This window comes from Ciconia boyciana, chromosome 10, assembly GCF_034638445.1.
Source record: "Ciconia boyciana chromosome 10, ASM3463844v1, whole genome shotgun sequence".
Lineage (NCBI taxonomy): Eukaryota > Metazoa > Chordata > Aves > Ciconiiformes > Ciconiidae > Ciconia > Ciconia boyciana.
The window spans coordinates 37,878,271-37,897,512 of record NC_132943.1 but is presented as its reverse complement, the minus strand read 5'-3'; the positions used below and the strand labels follow the sequence as shown (position 1 = coordinate 37,897,512).

The 19,242-nt window shown below is 41.5% G+C and overlaps 1 protein-coding gene across 1 annotated transcript in view; it reads left to right on the top strand.

Moving 5' to 3' along the window:
* Positions 1 to 16,719, top strand: part of ZNF804A (zinc finger protein 804A) — a 154,260-nt gene extending 137,541 nt beyond the window's left edge. The window contains exons 3-4 of the mRNA XM_072875038.1: positions 10,907 to 11,037; positions 13,428 to 16,719. Coding sequence (XP_072731139.1) covers positions 10,907 to 11,037; positions 13,428 to 16,719 — 3,423 coding nt within the window. The remainder of the gene's footprint in view (positions 1 to 10,906; positions 11,038 to 13,427) is intronic.
* Positions 16,720 to 19,242: the final 2,523 nt, after the last annotated feature.

The window sequence follows — 19,242 nt, the reverse complement described above, 5'->3', positions numbered from 1 at the left end:
ACCCTGGTGTCATCCTGTTCCTTCCACTTCCAAGGCCTCTGCTATGACCTTGTCCTTGTCCTTTTGGGGGTCTGTGTTACGGTCCTGGTTTCCCTCAGCAGCCTCCAACCCGTGGTTTACTGATAACTTAATATTTTATTAACACAGTGTGGTGACACATACATCCTTGCTCTACAGTTACTAATATTTCAGTCTGCAAAAGCAATGATGCAGTAGAAGACACACATGAATAGAGACATGTGCTCTCATAACCGCTTGCTGCCGACATCTACTACTCGTGGTAATCTCAGTGGTATTTTATCAAAGTTACTTTACAACACATTTCATTTGCATAGTGGAAAATGAAAGCGTAAGTCAAATTATGGTATTAATTCATTTTGCCTTGCAAGATGCAGTCTTCGTATTTAATAATTTTTTCTTTAATCTTGTGTTTTTCTCAGAGGATTCTGTGTGAATAGTATTAAAGGTTGGGTTAAGGATAACAGATTTTGTCTGTGCCAGTTAGCTGTGGCTGTGTGAGATATGTGTCAAAATTTGCAAAGGCCTGTTCTTGTCTCAATTTTCTTTGGTCAAATTTTATATATTCTTTGAAGAAGCTTGTCATGGTCCTGGGATAATCTCCGGCAAGGACCACATCCTGCTGACGAGACGCAATTTGTGAACAGAGGCTTTGAACGGCTCAGTGATCCGATATGAAACAGATATGAGAAAGTGGTTGTGATTTAGCTCTGACATAAATAATTAAAATAAAGAGCTCACTTTGAGGGAATTCATGTATCTCCTTCAGCACCATCATAGTTATTAGAGTATCCTTCAAGAATTATGGAAAATATCCTTTAGAGAACCTGACTGTAAATATTAATTCCTCATTTTCAGTCATTGTGCACATTGTAGAGACTGGAAAGATTTAAGATTTGGTAGGTTCATTTCAGTCTCCGTGGCAGTCTTTCCTAAAATGTCAGTGACCAAAGAGGCTGAAAACATAGACTAAAAATTTCTGCTTGCAATTTTTAATGTGCTTGTAGAAAGGGTATTGTGTCCTCCTTCAGTAAAGAACGAGGAATAATCAGAATAGCAGCGTGATCCTACAGAGAACTTCAGTGCTGGAGACCCAGTGAACCATTTTAACCAAGGTGAAAAGCTGGTAGGTCCCAATAGACACCAGTCGGTGTTGGAGGGCATTGGAGTGAAGAGTTGTGGGATGAAGTCTCAAAGACCTCAGAGCTGCCAACTATGTTATTCATGCAGAAAACAGCAAAACAGTCTTCAAAATGAGCAAAAGGTAGCTTTAACAGCTGAGCCACCCAATGCTCGTGTGTTGATGGAGCCATCCATTTTGTGGCCTTATCATCTCCCTCTAGAAAGTCATTCTAAAGGGAAATCCCATAGTCCCTTTCCAAAGAGGTGTAGAGGTGACCTTTTCTGAAAGGAGTTCTTGGTGAGGAAGTCGTTGCTCCTGTGAACTGATTTATGGAAGATGAATGCTGCTCAAACAGGGATTTTTCCAATAGCTTAAAGCTTTCCGGATAGATTTTAGATGGGATGTTGTGGAGCTCTCGTTATTTATGCGTGGGAAATTGTAACTGGCCAGAGAATAAAGCGGTCATCAACATTTAGCAATCAGTGACTGAAAATATCAGGAGGCAGTACCTCACTAAATCAACATTTTGGTTGCAGCAGAACTGTGAAACTTGAAAATATTGTACATGCTATGTTCAGAACCAGTATTCCGGATGCTTAAACTTTGCTGCTGGAGTGAAAGGAAGGTGGTGGATAATGCTGTGGGACCAGGGAATGGCACGTGATGTCTGAAACGATCCGTGCTGGGTTGTCCCGCGGGAGCAGCAAAGAGGAGCCGTGGCCTCCGAGGGCAGCCCCGCGCTTACGGCCGCCTGTGTCTGCCCAGAAGCGTGGAGTCGAGCCCTTTTCTCTACAGCATTGCCCTTTTCGCTAACGGCGCTGGGAATAACCATTTCTTGACAGGGTTTAAAATGTTGCATATGGTTTTTTGAATTAGAATCCTAAATGGTGCAGGAGCGGGTGTAAAGGTAAAGTGATCCTTAAAGCAGTGACATGTACCGATCTTGTCTTTAATCTTTGTGACTGAAGAAGCTTCCTTAAGTGTTGCTGAAAATTTCCATGGTGAATTTAAAAGCCCTGCTCTCCCTGGGCTCAGCAGGAGTTTCTCTATTGACTTCAAGAGAAGTAGAATTAGGCCTAGAGTCATTAAAATAAATACCTTTAAATTAGAGACTAGCATATGTAACCACTTTCCAGATGTACAAGTGTGTGTCAGCTTTATGTTCTTTTCATTATCTGGTAAAATTAATTTGATAGGCGAGATGCTAATTCTGTATTTCTATGCTGTTTTCTTTGGTCTTGGCCTTAATATTTATGGAGTATTCAGCTAATTTTTGCTGAAGCTTACAAAAAATATCCTACAGCTTGCAATAACATCAGGCTGTTGTTATACACGTGGTTAGTAGCTATCACAGTGAAATATTCAGTATGCAATGCTCAGCAATTCTGCAGGCTTAAAACAACATTTTTGCACAATGGCAATGCTGCGGCCATTTAGTCAACTTTAGAAAACATAGTTATCTTAAAACAAAAGCAACAAAAGTCTTAATTCATGCTCCATAACTTGTTACTTGTTGAAGTCCTGGAGCCTTGTTCAACTGCAAGCCGTAACGCTATCTGAATCCTGCAGCAGGGGATACTGCAAAGGAGCAGAAGATGCGCAGGCACCAGAATGATGTCAAAGGAAACATGAGGCTTACTATGCTGGGAAGGGCATTAATCATCACAGAATGAAGTATTGTTTGTTTCTGGCAGATAATTTCTGAAGGAAAAGCGTTAAAAAGAATAGAAAGCAAGGAAAGATTTCTTTTTCCTTCTATTGCTCAAGCGTGTATCTTTTGCAGTCACCTAATCAAGAGTAATTAGTAAGATCTTCATCAAATATAACTAGCTTTCATATATATTACAGGTGCAAGTGTGCAAAATATTTAATGTTCTGATTTTCCTCATGATTTTGAAAACAATTAAGTTTTCATTTGGTTTTGGTTTTCATTTTAAGCTCAACTTTCATTTATTTTTTCCCCGTGAACTTACGTAGGAAAATCTAACTGAACTGGAGACACTTCTGTATATGAAGAAAGATGCTTCATAGACGAGTATGAAGTAGTCTCAAAAACTAATTATATTTCATGATAAAATAATTTCAGTTTTCATATTACAAAAGTAGAAAAGACCAATGTGAATTTTCAGTTGTATAGTACCTGTATTTAATACATATTTGTAGGATCTGAATGTAAAAGCTGGTTCAACAGTTTGGTTTTTGCAGACTGCCCAACAAACTGAACTACTGCATATTGCTCAAGTGCGCTCATGAGCAAGTTATAGTTGTTTGTGAACATTTGCATTACAGCGATTCATTTAAAGTTAATAAAAATCTCCCGAACCATGAAGAATCTCATCGTCTCGTCACCCGCCTCCCTTCGGGCCCATGACGGGCAGGTAGAACAGTCCCAGCCTTCCCTTCCTCTTAATTAATCCCCACTTTCTCCCCAGACTGGGATGATGCTGTGACAGTGCTGGAAAAAGAGCACAGTTTCACTTCAACTGAATCTCCCTATTCAGCAATATTGTGGGCTCCGAGGACTTGCTGTTTTTAAATCCTGCATATATCTGTAGTGTTAGATTTCTTCTAATATTAGAAGACCATCAGGAGGGTATGGCTGCAATTCGTGGTAGAAATAGGAGAGGAAAAGGATTGTTCACAACCTGCATGTTCTTTGTCACCTGGAGGGCTTAATATCTGATCATATAATGATCATAAAATGATCTGATCATAAAATGTGGTTCTGTCGCAAATTTGTGGAGCTCTCTGTTTTTAAGAAAAGGTTTAAATTTTGCAGCTTAAAGGGAGATGCATACAGCTATGGGCAGAGGCAGTTAGAAGCAGCTTATAACTTGCAACAAACTGGAAGTTATTTATAAGCCAGCAAGAGATCAATGTTATTTATTAAAGGCCTCTTAAAAAACAAGTGAGTGGCCAATGTGGTCCATACACTGATAAAGTGAGGAGATGAGATAACTCACTGCATAAGACAGAAAGCGTAAAAATGGTTCCTATTGCAGGAACACAAGATAGCAATAATTCCATACTGGCAGCATGGGAAAAAAAAAAAGGTTGTCTATTAATTTCTTCCTTAGCCTACTTATTTGAGTGGTTGAATTACTAATTTCATTGAGAAATCTTGACACTTCTCCTTTCTGTGGAAATAACTTGCCTCGTTTAACTTCTGCTAGGGAAGGCCTGTAGCACTAACAGGGTAAGTTCTTCTTGTATTATAGTATTTTTTTCTTTGAGCTTTAATTTTTTCTGTAATCTTTACAAAGGGAGAATTTTTTTTTTTAATAATATGAAAGGATATGGTCTTGAAAAGTATGTAGAATTGCAGACCAGAGTGCAAGCGAAGAGATGCTGCCCTGTCGTGCTGTGTAAAGTGAAGGGGGCTCCAGCTGCAGAACAGTAAAATGTCTATGCCCGCACAAACCACCACCGACAGAAGGAAAATGCGTGTATTTTACATCTTAGTGAGCAATGTTTTCTGCTTTAAATGGCATGTTTCGTTCCCCATTTGAGTGTTTACAGGTGTTACAGGAGCTCTGATCTATTCAGTTATTAATCACCAGCAGCTAAGAAATACTCATATTTAATCCCGGTATTAAGCAGTAATCAGATTTTTTTAAAAAACAAACTGGATACAAGCCCAAACCCCCCTTTATTAACAATTAAAAATATGTTTTATATCATATACAGATTTAGAAGGAAGAAATATTTAATTTGCTTTATATCATATACAGATTTAGAAGGAAGAAATATTTAATTTGCTTTAAATAAATCCAAACGCCACTTTCGTGCAACCTCCACACCAGCGCTGAACTACCAACGCATGTTCCCCATGTTGAGGTAATTAGCACATTTTTGAAGGGCGGGAGGGAGCTGCAATGGACTTCCAGCTCCTTTGAGGGTGCGACTGGAGCTATAGACAGCACGGGAGCTGGGGAAGCTCAAGCTGGATTTGGGACGCACGTGTAGGGCTGGATGGCCCGTGGCTTCATGGTCTCAGGCTAATGCTGCTGTCGCTGGCGGGGAAGGTGCAGTAGGAGCGGGCTTGTGCTTTGCTCTCCCACTCTGGCAGGTTGTTCACCAAACCCGGCACTGGTGCCCGCGGCTGCGGCATTGCGGTCTCCTCATCCTCCCTCTTCCGACGGGGGCAGTTCAGCAAGTTAACTCTTCATCAGTTACTGCATTTAGCTTCGCCTCCCTTTACGGTTTCAAAGTCCTTGTGCCGGTTAAGCAGCAGCTGCATTTTCTGGTGTGTGGTATAGACATGGCAGTATGTCAGTTCTCTTAATGTAATTAAAAGCTATAGGAATGAATGATACGCTGGACTCTCTGATCGCTCGTCTGCTTTCTCAAAGGTTCCCACGTTAGCTGTGACTCTGCTATATCTGATCTTTCAGAAGCGACTAACGTGAAAAAGAGCTACGACAGAAGTTTCAAGGTGTGACACGAACACTTGGTATTTTAGTGATCAATATATAAAGGGCTGTAGCAACCTGCTTATGCTATTTGGGCTGCAGCTTCGAGTATTTCATAGGGAGCAAGAAAAGGAAGTTTTATTTTGATGAGTTATTTTTAAAAGCTAACAATCGCATAAATTCATGAGTCAGTGACTACTGGGAATACGGTCATTTTTCCTGATAAAATAAAGACAATAAAGCAGCAAAATTTGATGTCATGGCTGTTAAGTTCTGTAATTTTATACTTCCGTTGATCAGAAAATGAATTAATGGTCTACGTATTTTCAGCATCATAAAAGTCCACGTAATTTAATTGTTAATCTAAGGTCAAAGGCAAATTAGCATAATAATAGCTGAACTGCAGTGCCCTGAAATCCCCCGATAGGCATCTTTCTGACTCCTGCTATTATAAAAACTGTTCCCATCGGTTCCTGACCCTATTGAAGTTGTTCTTAGACGAGGGAGATAAGCTTTGCATGTGTAGTTTATGAGAGCCTCTCTGAATAAGCAGTCCTTAGACGATGCCTTTGTGCTGGGGGGGATGGCTGGTTTTTATGTGACATATTAACGCTATAGAGAAAGCCTGTATCAATCCTGATGCTTGTTAAGCTTTCCCCTTCGGTTTCATAAACTTTGTTAAAAGTTTCACTGCTTTTCTTCAGAGTCAGTTCTGATAACATGAAATTATATGTTTCAAGGTATAAAATTGTTTGAGGCTGGGGGTTTTGAAAATTATTTGAGGCTGGGGGTTTTGGGTTTTTTTTTTCCCCCCTCATTTTATCACCTGGTATCATGTATTCAGGTACATTGTGGTTCAATATTCAGCCTTTACGTGCTTTCGCTGTCCTAGGCATATTTATTAATTAATGGCTTCTCCATGTTTTGAAGATCTATTAGTTTGAAGTGCTATTGTTACAAGTGCTTAAATCTTGAGTTAAAAAAAAAACACACAAAAAAACCCACCACCACTTTGCAAGGTGGCAGAAGGCTTGTAATAGTGATGTAAGAAGTGCACTTCATGCCATAATGTGTCTTTGCTTTCGAGAGGCTTTGATCCACGGAGGTCTTCAGGCACCTGGCTCCGGCAGCAGGATCTGGGCTTGGGATTCCTATATTATAAATGCAGGGGAGAATTAGGAAACTCAGCATGAGCTTTTTGAAAAGCAGCATGCTGAAATTAACTGTGCAATGTGGTAAATGAGGAAATGAAGACAAGGGTGAAGTAACCGGAAATGGGGTCCCACTTTGGATTTCTTTGATTTTTTTGATGGCTATCTTCCACGGCAAGCCTGGGGACACCTGAGCTGTATGCCTCTGAGTGCAGCCACACCTGAGTCTGGACCTCATGTGGTCTTCTCATGTATAGTTTCATTCACGCATAGGTACATAGGAGCTGGTAAAGTCTTCCTTTTCGTCTGGACTTGCATACCTCAGCTCAGCATGCCGTAATGGGTGTGCAGTAAGATTCCCAGCTGAGTTTGTGAGAAATAGGTGGAATATTTCTGCTTCAGGCCCAGTGTTACAGTTAGATTTGTTAAAATAATCCAGCTTCTGCCCGAGCGAAAGCAGCCCAGTTGGAGGATCCTATTGCAGGGCTGGAGAATGGGGGTCGGGCTTCCCATTGCTGCGGGCTCAGGGAAGTCAATTGCAAACCGATGGTGGTCCCTGCTCTGCACGTTCCAAGTGGCAGGATAATGTTGTGTATCAGGATAATGATGAAGGCGTCTAGTTCTCTTGGAGAAATGTCGTTTATTTATTCATTGTGAACTGTCTGTTGAACTCTGCTTGCTAGGCCTTACACATTTTGAGCTGGTTCATAAACAGAGCAAAATACAGGAGGGAATCATATATAAACACTGTATGACTGCCTGCTAATTATTTGCTTACTGATCCATGGAAACAAACAAACATAACGGGCATTAAACTAACTATTGAAGTTAGCATTAGTGAGTAGCTCTGCCACGTGGAAGGGCATAAAAACGTTCAGAAAAAGATGCTTTTTAGGAATAAGGCACACCTGGTTTTTTATTGCTGCCATTTACTTTGAACAACTTTGGGGCGGGCCTTGTGATACTCAGAATGCATGGACTAATGGTATTCTACGCATAATTGGGTAATATCTCATTTTCATTTGCATAATACAAGCAAAACCAACAAAATACAAATATAGGACAGCATAAATGCAGTGCTAGCTATTGCTAGCGTGACTAAGTGCAGTAAGGGAATGCAGGTGATGATAGTTTATCAGATGGCTAAATAAAGACAAATGGAAAATAACTACAATATCAAAAAATGGGGACGCACATTTTGTCACTTAGATGACCTTTTATGTATAGGAAATAGTACTTTTTGGAAACTGCCCAATCAAGCCTCACACCAGCTTGCACCGGGTGCATGTTTTGTGGTTTACGACTAAGAAAAGTTCCACTTATACGTATGTATTTGCTGAATAAAGTCCTCAGGAGTTACTGAGGTATAATCCTTATAGATTGTTAAAGCTCTCCGTGAAAAAGACTGAGATACCAGTTGTAAGAAAAAAAATCCCCACGTTGTGTAATTAGTTCATATTATGCTAAGACCAGTTTTCTGTGCTGGAAAGGGATGATGTATTTGACAGGAGGTCTGACAGAAGGGGAGCTCTGGAACGAGTAGTTCTCCAGAAGAGAAGAGCAGACAGTCCGACATGGAGACTATGCACACAAAACTTCTGCCAGGCTCCTCTGTCTTACACGTTGACACCTACTTGTAGCAATCAAGGGGAACAACTTACTTAAAAATTGTGAACGGTTCTTCTGTACCAGATCTGGTATGTGCGAAACAGGTAATGACTGATGGGGCTGACGAGAGGCTGACATCGGTAAAATGATGTTTGCTTGGCAATGATAGGCATGAAACGCGTCTTCTATGCTTCCAAGATCACGTAAAACTTCCTTTAACAGCGTTGTCCCTATTCACTGTGCGCGAGACCCTACTCGCACCCTGAAACACGGAGTCGTGTTAACTTTGGCACTCCTGATGGCATGGAGTCCTGCTAACTTTCAGCAGTAAGAGAAAAGGGGTCAAAATCTGGTCAGAATCAAATCACTAATTATAATCATCCCAGTAATTACAGTAAAGTGCTGCTGCTGCTGGAGGGTGATTATGGATTTGTATACACCTCAGCTTCTCCTTTTTAACTGTGTGGAAAAGCACCCTTTTATCTCTCTTTTCTTCTCTTGCTTTGTGGCATACGTCTTTCCTTATGCATTGGAGGGGAAAAAAACCTGAAGAATTATTAAGCTCTACAAAACGGAATGAAATCCTGTCTTTAAATGCCAAGGGCTGGAGGTGGGGAGGGGAAGGAGCAATCTTCATCCCTTCTCTGGTATTCAGAAGTCACCTATGAAATGCAATACTTTAAGTTTCACAAGTGGCTGGTGGGAAGCAGGTATCATACTATCTTTAGGAAAACAGGAATGCACAGGGGTAAGAAATGCTTTACAAAGATGCTTCACATTTCAAACCTTTTTTCTTGGAAAAAAGTTACCATACATCCAGTTTGGAGTGGATTTATAACCTTATACTGCATTAGCACAGTAAAACAAATGTTGGTAACTCTATCTAGAAAATATAAATGGTAGAAGTGATTACCTTTCAAATTATTTCTCTGTGTCTATCAAGGATGTCTTCAAAGGAATATCCAGTTGTCTGAAAAATAATGCAAAAATTTAAAATAGAGAGTGGTACTCATTTTTCTGCAAGCATTTATTTGCTTTCTTAGCATGTTTCTATGTATGTGTTTCTTGGCATGAAATGGACTGCCAGGGTAGCATTAGCATCACCCAGAATGGCAAAGACAAATTCAGTGTGTAAATGAATGCTGCTGTATGAGAGACATTCTTCTGTGAGTAGGAAAAAAAATCACAAAAGGGGCAAAACAAAAAATTGAGAAGGCGCAGGAGAACAGTGCTTATAGAGTTCTGCAAACTCCATTACACGTGTATCCAACATGTGCCACCAGCGATAAGAAAAGTTCTCAATACCCCTCGAACAATTTGAAGTTAGAATTACTGCTTTTACAAATCCACGTGGCCCCTGTTCATGGCCGGCTGTTAGCCCTCGGACACTAAAACAGTGGCAAGTTACAGAATCATAGAATCGTTTAGGTTGGAAAAGACCTTTAAGATCAAGTCCAACCATTAACCTAGCACTGCCAAGTCCACCACTGAACCATGTCCCTAAGCACCACATCTACACATCTTTTAAATATCTCCAGGGATGGTGACTCAGTTACTGGGTTCTTCCCAGAATCTTAAGATTACGATCTCATAAACTGCTGTAATCGAGACCGTGAGCCATACTGGGGACACACTGAGCAATTGAGCGATACACTGATGGCGTTTGGGACTTATAGGAATACTTTTTGCTGACATGAAGGATTAGGAAAGTGTCTGCATATTGTGTTTCTGTGATATAAAGAAAACGAAATCCCCTTTTCGTGTGGAGATTCAAAGCTGTGCATTTTAATTTCCCCCCAAAGAAACAGGCTGGAGATTAAATCGAATGAGATACTGGATTGAACCTCAGTGTCTTAACTGCTGCATCAGACACCAGCAAGAGCAGGAAAAAGCTCCGACTAAGGGAAGAGCTTCCCATTTCAAAATACAGGACTTCTCTGGCCATTGCATCCCTTGGGGATCCCTGCTGGGACACGACCCTTTAACATCTTTAGTAAGGACCTGGATGGCAGGACAGCGTGCTCTCAGGAGCTTTGCAGATGATACCACGCTGATAAGGTGGCGGGGCACGTCCAGAGGGAGCTTGGTAGGCTGGAGAAAAGGGCTGACAGGGACCTCCCACGGTCCAGCAGTGACAAATGCTGTGCCCAGCATCGCGGGCAGAAAAACCCAAGATGTAATACCGGCGGGGGGGGTCAACGGGCTACAGAGCAGCTTTGCAGAAAAATACCTGGGGTGGTCTCATTATTTTTTATTACTATCTCAAAGAGCAATCAGGCTGTGGGGAAGGTTTTTGGGAAGAGAGTCATGAGCAAAATTCTGGAGGAACTTTGCCTCGTCCTACTGAGGCTGGTCTACATTAATCACAAAAGCTACAGGGAAATTTTCTAGGTTATCTCTAACGTAGCTAACCTGTCTCTGGCATCTCTATGTATTTTGGTTATTCACTTGAAATGTATACATTTATTGAATGGGTCACTTTGGTTAGGTTCAAAAATAATTTGTGCCGTGAATGCTTACCAGAAAGTAACTGTCATTATAGACGTTTATCATCCCTGGGGTTTTTGTGTGCATTATATGGCTATTTCTTGCAGAGACTGAAGGAACTGAAACAGAGGGAGTTTGCTCGAAACGTAGCATCTAAGTCACGAAAAGATGAAAGGAAACAGGAAAAAGCCCTTCAACGTTTGCACAAGCTAGCTGAGCTAAGGAAAGAGACAACGTGGTAAGTGCATAGCTGCTGAAACATAAAAAATACTTTAAAGTAATCCCTCCACTGTTAGCTGGTGCTGTGGGATGCAGGGCTGTTGGAGTCTCTCGGCTGGAGCCCCACACATGCGTTTTTATGGCATTTTTGAAGCAGTATGTGTACAGCAATTGGATTCACGCTATGTGCAGAAATGAATGTTTAACGTTGCTTTTTCAGTGGAGCTAAAATGACATGTATTTTTAGTTTAAAAAAAGATGTGTTTCATATATATTTCATAAAACCAGGCACATTGGTTGAAAGCTGAGTGAACTAGGTCATGCATTTGCAGGCTGACACTACTTCATTGATGAGGTGAGGAATACAGTCTGTCTTTCTAGGATGTAACAGATCTCTGCGATGTAGTTCTCAAACTGCTCGCCTGGGAAGGCATCCAGAAATCTAGTTTTAAATTTCAATAACTGGATTTTTTTATATTAAAAGGTAAGTGCTCCTTTTCCCCAGCTCAACAGTGTTTTCTTCCCTCTGCAAAAGTGATTCCTTGCTAGTCATACGTTTTAGTATGGCATCTAGGCATACTGTTGGAATTAATATTGAGCTCGCTAGTTGTGACTGTATTCGCACTTAAATATGACACAGTTATGACTCTGTTATGACACTGACAAGCCACTGAAAATATAGGTACCAACTCTTCACAGTGCAATCTCAGGGGAAAAAAGCAAAGAAGTAGATGCTCAAACGCAAACGTTTTCTTTTTATCCAGCCTTTGTCTCACCAGATGAACTAACAGAGAAGTCCAGCCGAGTTGTAGCTCTTGTTCAGTAATAGTCTCTTTCTCCATGGTTTGGATGGTGGGCAGCATGCTGAAACAAAGTCTGTCTAAGCAGGTGGATGGGACGTGAATGTTGCGAGGTCTGTTTGGCATGAGCAACATGACACCTAATTTTAATGGTTTTATCTTTTTATGATAACTCGTGGAGAGACTCCTTCTCCTCCATCAGTGTTTTAACTGTCCAAATTTAATACTTGAAGATATTATTCCCTCTAAACGTAGTCCAAAATCTGAATTTAGCATATTTCAGGAGAAAGAGGAAAGAGGAACTTATTGTTTCCCTTTTTCCATGCTAGTGAAGCACGGATTTTGTGGGGTTTTGTTGTTTCTGTTTTGTTGTTTGGTTTTTTTAAAATATCCTTCTTCTAGTTCCTGAAGGAGAATTTATCTCTGAGCTTCATTTCTGTTTAAGAATTGCTGTTTTCTACCAGTTTGCATCCTTAGAGGTGTGATATAGACAGATACACAGGATTTTTTAAATTGGTATTTTCTTGGTTGGTTTTGTAGAAGTCACCATTTTATTCTATTAAAGAAAGGATTTGTGTGGGGTTTTTAACATATATTTTAAATTTATGAAGAACCGGACAAGGCAGGAATTCTCATGAGGAATTCCTTTTTCGTAAAACCTCTACCTTAATTTCTAGACCCAATAGATTAAGTTTGTCATTCTTTATCTCAGCACTTCTTGGGGTCCTAAATGACACTTGCAAGTTTTCCCAGTGACCCATCGTCTAGTATTGCTCTGCACTGTAACACAGAATCATTTGGTTAAAACAAAAAAAAAATGGTTTTAGCATAGGTCCATTACTCCTAGTGCTGAGCAGTTCCTGTGGATCCTGGAAAACTGGCAGCTTAAACAGTTTTTGCTTTTCTCTTTGCTTCCTATTAAGTCGAATAGAACAGATGGGAAGAGGACATGAAATGAAGAACAGAAGTAGACAGTGATAAATTTTTTCTCAAGAGGGATGAATCACTTAGTGCACTACTGTCAGCTGAAATACGCTCCTCAATATTATTTTTCCATGAAAGAAGTTGCTGAGATTGCAACGGTTTGGTCTGTGAACACAAATAGGATGGGAGCTGCTGGGTGATTGCCCGTGGGCAGAGCAGCAGTCACTAGGATGATAACTAAGAGGGAAGTGGTCTATGAGGCGCGCTCTGTTTTAATATAATTTGTAGCACAAAGGACTGTAAAACCTCTGCTGTTTGTAGGAATAGTGTTGTAATCATGATGGTCTACTGGGAGGAGAAGCAAGATTTCTAGGGAGATCTACAGTCTCTTGTTAGGCCTGCCAGCATGTCTAGGAAAAGTGAACTACCTTGGAGGAATATTAGCCCTTCAGCTGATAACTTGACATGAAGGAACTGGGGGCACAATATTTACTTATTATTTTTTTTATACTGGTCAACTGATCTTATCTTTTATAAAAGATGATATTTTTTCATATTCTAAATCTACTTATCCACAGATTCTTCCTCTTTCCATAAACAAATCTCTTAGATACCAATGTAACACCATATTTCTGTCTGCAGTTCTCTGAAAGGTACTGACTCCGAGTTTTGTTTTCCTTCCTAGTGCTCCTGGAAGCGGCCCCATGTTCAAATCCACTACAGTGACTGTGCGAGATCATTGCAATGATACCCCACAAAGTGCCGCCATCGATTCTGCCAACAAACAGGATTCCAGCTGTACGTTAACGCACGATGCACAGAATGGTAAAGACACCGCATCTGTTATTTCTGCCACTCCTGGAAATGCATGTAGTAATAAATCCGACACTAACAAATGTGGAGATCAGGTTCAAGGAGCTCAAGGACATAGAGTTGGGTTCTCTTTTGCTTTTCCTAAGAAAGCAGCGGTCAAACTGGAGTCTTCAGCTGCCGTTTTCTATGAATATAATGACGAAACGTCCATGGAGCATGGATTTAGCAGAAGAAGTAGGTTTGTTCCAGGAGCATGTAACCTTCCGTCTCCTTCAGCGGCAGAAATAGTCCTGTGCCCTGAGGAGAAACATAACTGTTTTCACCCACTGGTGGAAAAATGCATAGACACAGCAGAAGCTCCTGAAGCTCAGGAGTCAAAAGAACTGGCCAGTGAAGAAAACAGGGTACTAGAGAGCCCCATGTTAACTGCTGCTGTGTCCCATTCAAAGCAACTGGTGTCCTCGGACATGGATGGCTACGGTATTGACGTAAGTGCAGCAGACTTACCGGACCAAACACTGCCCGCGGTTGCGGACAGCGCTCAGGTCCTGCCCCTGGACGGCAGCGGTTACGAGCTGCAGGCAAACAGGGCTCTTACGCAGGCAGTTGTGGAGGATTGTTTATCTCTGCAGGGTGTTGCGGAGGAAAATGATAAAGGCAGGAACAGTGATTCATCCACAACTGAAACTGAAATAAAAAAGCTGGGGGCAGATGCATTAGTTCCATCACCATCTGAAGAAGGTAGTAGTGGAGCCCCACAAAGAAAACCGGACATGCGCAAGAGACCTTGTGAACCCTTTGTTCCTGTTCTTAGCAAACATGGATCAAATATTCTTCAGTGGCCATCGGAAATGTTAATTTACACAAGTACAGACCCATCAATTTCTTATAGCTGTAATCCTTTGTATTTTGATTTCAAGTCATCAAGAGCAAGTGACAGCCAAGAAAAGCCCAAGCATCAGCCAAACATACCTCATTTGCACCATAAAACTGAATCCAACCATAGCTTAGTCTTGGATTTTACAAACAAACCTACTTCAGAGTGTGGTGATTATGAAACAGAAATGAATAAAAATGTGTGCAACTATACAGTACCCCTTATAAGTGATGTTTCCCTCATCAGAAATTGTGATCTTGCAAAAAATCAAAACAAAGTGTCCTTGGATGAGTCATTCAGGATTAGAAAAATAGAAAAGTATCACATTTCTAAAAATCACTTACGACAAAACACTGTGATAGATGAGAAATATAACAAAGTCTGGATCAAAGAAAGCCATGAAAAATGGCTTCACAAAAGTAGAAAACGGAAAAGGAGAAGAAAATTATGTCATTGTCATCATCATCACTGTGAGGACACAACATCGACAGAAATGGAGATGTCCTCAGTGACTGAAAAAGAAGTTAGTTACAGAGATGAAAATAAATATCAGCACCTCCAAAATAATCCAGAGAAGTGCAGACATGATGCGGGGAATATCTGGCTAGCTACAGGTGAGATACAGCAATCGCATCAAAAACTTGGCTTTGAAAATGGTCATAAGAGAGTCATGTCTGCGTCAGATCACGTGCACGGGCACAGAGGCTGGTGTGACGTTTGGAGTGCAAAACATAGCGGCCAACACCGCGGTTGTAAACGACCGCACAGAAAGAGCAAAGCAAGCTCCCGGAGACAGGCAAAGCAGCTGGCTCTGAGTTCCAGGAGGCACAGCTTAAGGTACTCTAAAACACGTTGTGGCTGGAAAGTCAGGAGGTCAAGCTGTAGCCCAGAGCATAAATGTTTAGGACGCTGCAGTGAGGAGAAGAGTCCGAGTCAAAACCAGTCCGTAAAGAGAGCTTACAACGTTCTGACAGAGGAACCTGAAAAATCCCACCGCAAGCGGAGACAGCATACCTATTCCTCTTCATCAGATGAAAGCTCGTACGGACCGACATTATCAGCAGAGGAATATCTAAGGCAAGCACGTGCTTTAGGTACACATCACAAGGCAAAAGGGAGACGCAGGAGGAGGAAAACTAGAATCCATCACGTATTCCTTGACAGGAACACAAGAAGTGAGACCTCCAGACCTTCCAAAGAAAATTCTGCAAATTCTACGTTAAATATTTTGGGGGACTTCTCGACTCAAGACAGTCTGCAGGAAACTAATGTGGATCCCAAAGCTGATCATGCAAAAGATACGGATGAAACAATGCAGCTGGAGGAGTGCAAGTCATCTCTAGAAACTGATAGTTCACGCGTGCTGGAAAATGACAAACCGACGACGTGCGCAGCGACGGAGAGCGCTCAGAGTACATTTTCTGACATCGCCGCAGGTTCTGCTGCTTCTGTTCCTGAGCACAGTGCTCCAGCAGCTGCCGCCACGCAGGATGTTCTGCAAGATGAAAAGAAAAAAGAAAATGTCAACAGTCGTGAAAATCAAGCTCGTTACAAATTTCACCTCCCCAACAGACATTTGGAACAAGCTCCTCCTAAATCCTATCTTTGCCATTATGAACTGGCCGAGTCTCTACCGCATGAGAAAATAAATGAGGTGACCAGCGAATGGGTACAGTGTAATCCTGGCTTATTTAGCAGCCCACCACCCTTGCCATTCAAAGAAGCACATGTAAACAGTCATGCCTTTTTAACTACCGAGCAGTTAATAGCTCCCTTCACCTTGCCAGATCAGACATTGGTATTCCCTCCAGATAACCACGAAAAATTCAAAGACCTGCCATCCGAGGCGTATCAGCAGATCATGCCGCAAAACATGCTGGCCAACAAAGTGAAGTTCACCTTCCCTCCCCCGGCGATCCAGCCCCCGAATTCCCCGCTGCAGCCCTTACCCTTGCAGCCACCACTGTGTTCTACCTCCGTTACCACCATCCATCACACCGTCCTACAGCAGCACGCCGCCGCCAGTACGTTGAAGGTTCTCCAGCCCCACCAGCAGTTCCTCTCCCAGGTCCCGGCTCTTTCCAGAGCGCCTTTACCTCATCTACCAGTAGGACCGAGGCTTTGCCCGGGGGGCCACGCGGCTTTCGTCGCCCCGCCGCATTTGCCGCTGCTGCCGCCCTCGGTCCTGCACCCAACGCAGCTGGCGTTTCCCCCGCTGCCACACACCGTCTTCCCGTCCCTGCTGTCCCCGCACCCAGCTGTCATTCCCCTGCAGCCCCTCTTTTAGGACAGGTTCTCGGGGATGGGGGAAGGAGCCTTCAGCTCAACGGTCCTGCCGTTTCCACAGTCCCCTCGGCTTTGCAAAACGGTTCTGTGAAATAAACTGGTTAAAATTCCTTGTTCCTTGGGAAGCATTTACTGTAAGTATAATGATGCAAATATTCATGTAAAGTTCAGACCTATACTATAACTAAAGCACTGAATAGTCTGATACTAATATGAACTCTCTCTATATATAAGTGAAAATCATGTCTTAGAATATGTATAATGTATATAAAATATATTTATAGTTCTATAACTTACGTTGTAAAGTATTCACTTTTTGTTTTTTATCTTTGTGTATTTGCACCTATTTAATGTTTAGACAAAGCTGATGCACTATGTTTTGTACTATGTTCTCTGAAACTGTAAATCTAGTGACAAACTATCTCTTGCAATAAATTTTTGTTAACTACTTAAGTATATCAAAAATCTTTCATTATAAGCCTCATGGATGTTGTTCTTCCATGTTCTTCTGCAGCTGAATAGCATCCTCTACCCCTGCCATGTTGGGATAATCAGGTTTCCTATACGTCAGTGATTTATCAGGGAGGCTGAGAGGCTAATACCTTGAGGGCAGCTGTCTTACCGAGCAAGAGAGAAAGGGTAATAGATCTGTTTGTGTTAGCAGTTTGATGTCACCGTGACAAATTTTGCCTACTTGTAGTATGTGCACAAACTGCTGACTGTTGGAGCTAATCCCTTTTATACTAAACCGCGAAAAGATGATGTGACAAAAACAGCATCAACGATAGAGGGGGGGGAAAGGAAAATATCAATGGCAGTTTGACTTCAAGGGACTATTGCTTAGAGCGAAAAGGAAGAGTATAGGGAAGGTCTTGGTTCCACCAAGCATCCTTTCTCTGATTGCACACATCGCTCGGTGGGGGACAGGTCTGGTGGAATGAAGGTCCTCGCTGCCTGTGCAACGCGTGAAGATAGCAAGAGCACATGAGCACGAAGGAGAGGGCAGGAACAGCTTCGCATGGGGAGCCCACCAGCGTTTGATTCAAATTCTTACCTCGCTCCACCCCCCTCTTTCCCGCAGCATTTTGGTAAAGAAATAGAATAGCATAGAATAGAAATTAATAATACTACTAATATACTGCCATTATTTCTAACTGTATTTCAGAGAATTCTCCCTACCTCTGCAGCCTTTTTATTGCTGTCAAGCCTCACCCGGCTTTAGCCCAGGAAATCTTCCCATTGGCTGTAGTATGAGATATAGCAGGCCCACACCTGCAATGGTCCGGAACAAAACCAGAAGCGGTTCTGAGATAGAGCCATCTCTTTGAGTTAAAATGAAGTGTTAATCATGTGAGTGAAGCTAAGGATTTGCAGCATGACTGTTAGTGCTAGAAGTAGGCCCTCCATAATTAAAGGTAGGTGCTAGCTCTCCCATCAGTTACTTCTTTTCACCTTTTTATATAGTATAATAAAAGTATATGCAGTTGAACTGAAAGAATAGTCATTTTGGAATATTATTAATATACATTGCTTATTAATAGTTAAAGACATTATCCATTTGAAAAATAGTACTATATCCTAAAACATATATATCTGGGTATTCTTTTCTGCATCTATAGCGTTAGAACTTACCTATATCAATATTGCAAGTTTTACTATATTACATTAAAACTATAGCAAACAGCATCTTGCCACTATGATTACAGTGTCAGCTACTCAAGGGATGTGAGTTTTCAGTGTCGTGCAGTTACAAAGGGCCAAACTACGTTAATAAGCAAAAAGTTGATAAGAAGGAGCAGATGAGCGGTCAGGTTCTGGAGAGCGGCTTGGATCCCCTGCTTCTTGAGGCTGTGGCATGGAGCGGGAGGTTGCTGAGCATCTATCCCTGTAATGCCATAAAGAAGGTATATTTTCTCTAGCTGTAATTTCAGGTGAATGCCCGTTTCTATTCATCTGGTACCTGAAAAATATGTGACTTTATACTCCTTTATTTCAAGAGTATGCCTACGTAATCTGTACGCCTCCACTACCTCCTGTAAAATGTAGGTGCCGAGCGGGCTCTAAGCATGGGAATCTCTATGTGAAGGTGGAAGGGGCGTGCTGGCTGCTTCGTCTCCCGTCTTAGCTGACTTGGGCTGGCTTTTGTATTTCTGCCCTCCTCTGTGGTTAGTCAGTGCAGATGGTCCCCTGGGTTCTGATGTCTTATCAAAGATAAAATCCATCTAATTATCTAACAGTACACTTGAAAAAAAGAAACCACGTAGGACAATTATGATTGCACATGATCATATCCATACATTTTTATCTGGCAGGAGATTAAAAATTACCAATCTCAGATTTTCAGTTGCAATGTTCATTGAAAAATCCCATCTATTAACTTAGAAGTCCACATTTTTTCAACAAAATGTCCAAACAGCTTTGAACATTACTTTTTTTCTTACCGTTTAAATTATTTTTTTTTCTATTTTGAGTTGTTAAGCAGTTTTAAGACATTGCACAATTATTTATTATCTACTGTAATTGC